At 51.9% G+C, this 2,109-nt stretch overlaps 1 protein-coding gene across 1 annotated transcript in view; it reads right to left on the reverse strand.

Moving 5' to 3' along the window:
• FBLIM1 (filamin binding LIM protein 1) overlaps window positions 1-2,109 on the reverse strand; it is a 40,392-nt gene that overhangs the window by 10,655 nt on the left and 27,628 nt on the right. The window contains exon 5 of the mRNA XM_013005310.2: window positions 1,576-1,745. Within this exon, the coding sequence (XP_012860764.1) occupies window positions 1,576-1,745 (170 nt within the window). The remainder of the gene's footprint in view (window positions 1-1,575; window positions 1,746-2,109) is intronic.

Genomic DNA, 2,109 nt, shown 5'->3' on the forward strand with positions numbered 1-2,109 from the left:
ACAAAGCAAATAAAGGCCAGGAAGGAATGCACTCCCCCGAGCAATCAGCCATCCGAAACCACAGGGCAGCGTCTGCCCGAAGGACAGCCAGAGGCTGGAAGGGGAAGGCAAGAAGGAAGACTGGGACAGGAAAGTGTGCGTGGGGAGGAGGAGGAAGCACGGGGGCCACTGTGCACACTCCTCCGCTGACTGGAAAACCAAGGTGTCCAACCCTCACCCCCAAATCACAGCAAGAGTTAAACAATGAGAACCTTATTAAGAAAAGGAGACGCGGATGGCCAATAAATACGCGACGAGATGTCTGTGATCATTAGCAATAGAGAGATGCAAATCATAACTATAATGAGAGACTACCTCACCCCTGCAAACCACAGCAACAACACTGAATATCAAATGCTGCTGACGTGGTGGGAAGACGGGACTCTTACACAAAGGGGCTTCGGCTGTTGGTGGAGATTGGAATTAAAAGATGATGGCATTTTCCCATGAACTTTTCTGAAGCCCCTTCATACACTGGTGGTGGGGCTGAAAAGTAGCACAACCACCAGGGAAAACAGAATGTTACTTCCTCCAAAGGCTGGAAATAGACACACCCCATGATCGAGCCGTCATACTCCTAAGTATAGATCCTGGAGAAGTAGGAGAGTGACACAAATAGACACACGCACATCCGTGTTCAGTGCAGCTATGACAACAGCCAAAGGATGGAAGCAACCTACGTGCCCCAATAGAGGAATAGAGCAAACAAAATGTAGTGCATTCCTATAATGGGATGCCATACCGCTCTAAAGAATCACAATGAAGCTGTGAAACATCTCGGCTCTAACGAGGAAGGAGGAGTCCATGAAACATAACAAGGATGAATCCGGAAGACCCTTTACAGAGTGAAATAATCCCAAAGGGAACTACGGTCCTGTTTTCACAAACTATCAAGAGTAGGTATACACACAGAAAGCAGCACCCTCTGATGGTTACCAGGGATGGGGATAGAAAGAGGAGGCTGTCTATTGTGGTAAAGATTTAAAGTCTCAGAAACCCCAGGTGCACTAGTAACTTTGTGATTAAAGCTCTTGAGGGGGGGCATTATCCTGGATGATCGGGGTGGGCCCACTGTATTCACGGGGTCTTTACAAGTGGAGGCCGTGGGAGCAGTAGCCCAGAAGAATATCGGCAGTGCGGCCACTGAAGCAAGATGCTAGGCTGTGGAGACGGCGGATGGGGCCAGGAGCCAAAGAACACAAGAGATGGGACGGAGCGCCTGTGAAGGGACGGCGGTCTGCCAACACCCTGGCTTGTGCCCACTGGATGATTCTGGACGTCTGAACTCCCAGCTTGGAAGAGAGAGCTGTGCGCTGTGTTGACTGAAGTTTGTGTCTGGGTCCTCTGTGGCTGCAGTCAACAGACACAACACCCCTGAGCTGAGCACCTTCCCCTCAGTGCCGCAGCCACCTGTGAAGTGAGTCAGGGGTGCAGGGGTGCCTATCTGCCAGGATTGTTGGGGAATTGAGAGGCATCATTTCTTCCAAGTGCCCAGCTCATGGTGCCTGGCACCTAGAGGTCTGCCATGGGGGTTACCTGGTAGCAGGGCTCACAGAGGGGCCGCCCGTCCTTCTGGTAGAAACTCTGCCCGGCCAGCTGGCGGCGGCAGATGCGGCAGGTGAAGCACTGGGCGTGGTACTGCCTCTTCATGGCCTCCACGGCCAGCTCTCGGGGGGACACAGTCTTGTGGCAGAAGCCGCAGACACCTAGGGTGGAAGAGACACAGGTTGTCACCAGTCCTGCCTAGTCACCGCCACCAACGTCTTAGGAGCCCAGGGCTCTGCCTTGAATCTGGGGTTTGTGAGTGGGTGAGGGGTCTGCATTTCCTCACCGGAGAAGTGCCATCAAAAAGCAATGGGCTAGGTAAATCTGTAGAGACAGTGACTGGATTCATGGTTCCTGGCGGGTGACAGGGGAGGTTGGAGGGAAATAGGAAGCTCATAACAAGGAGCCCAAGATGGAAAGCATGTTCAAAAACTAACTGTGGTGATGACTGTACAACTCTTCTTAATGGGACTGAACTATGACTTGTATGATATGTGAATTATATCCCCATAAAGTTGTTGGGGG

This window comes from Echinops telfairi, unplaced genomic scaffold, assembly GCF_000313985.2.
Source record: "Echinops telfairi isolate 266 unplaced genomic scaffold, ASM31398v2 ScPeMD7_7457;HRSCAF=8495, whole genome shotgun sequence".
Taxonomy (NCBI): domain Eukaryota; kingdom Metazoa; phylum Chordata; class Mammalia; order Afrosoricida; family Tenrecidae; genus Echinops; species Echinops telfairi.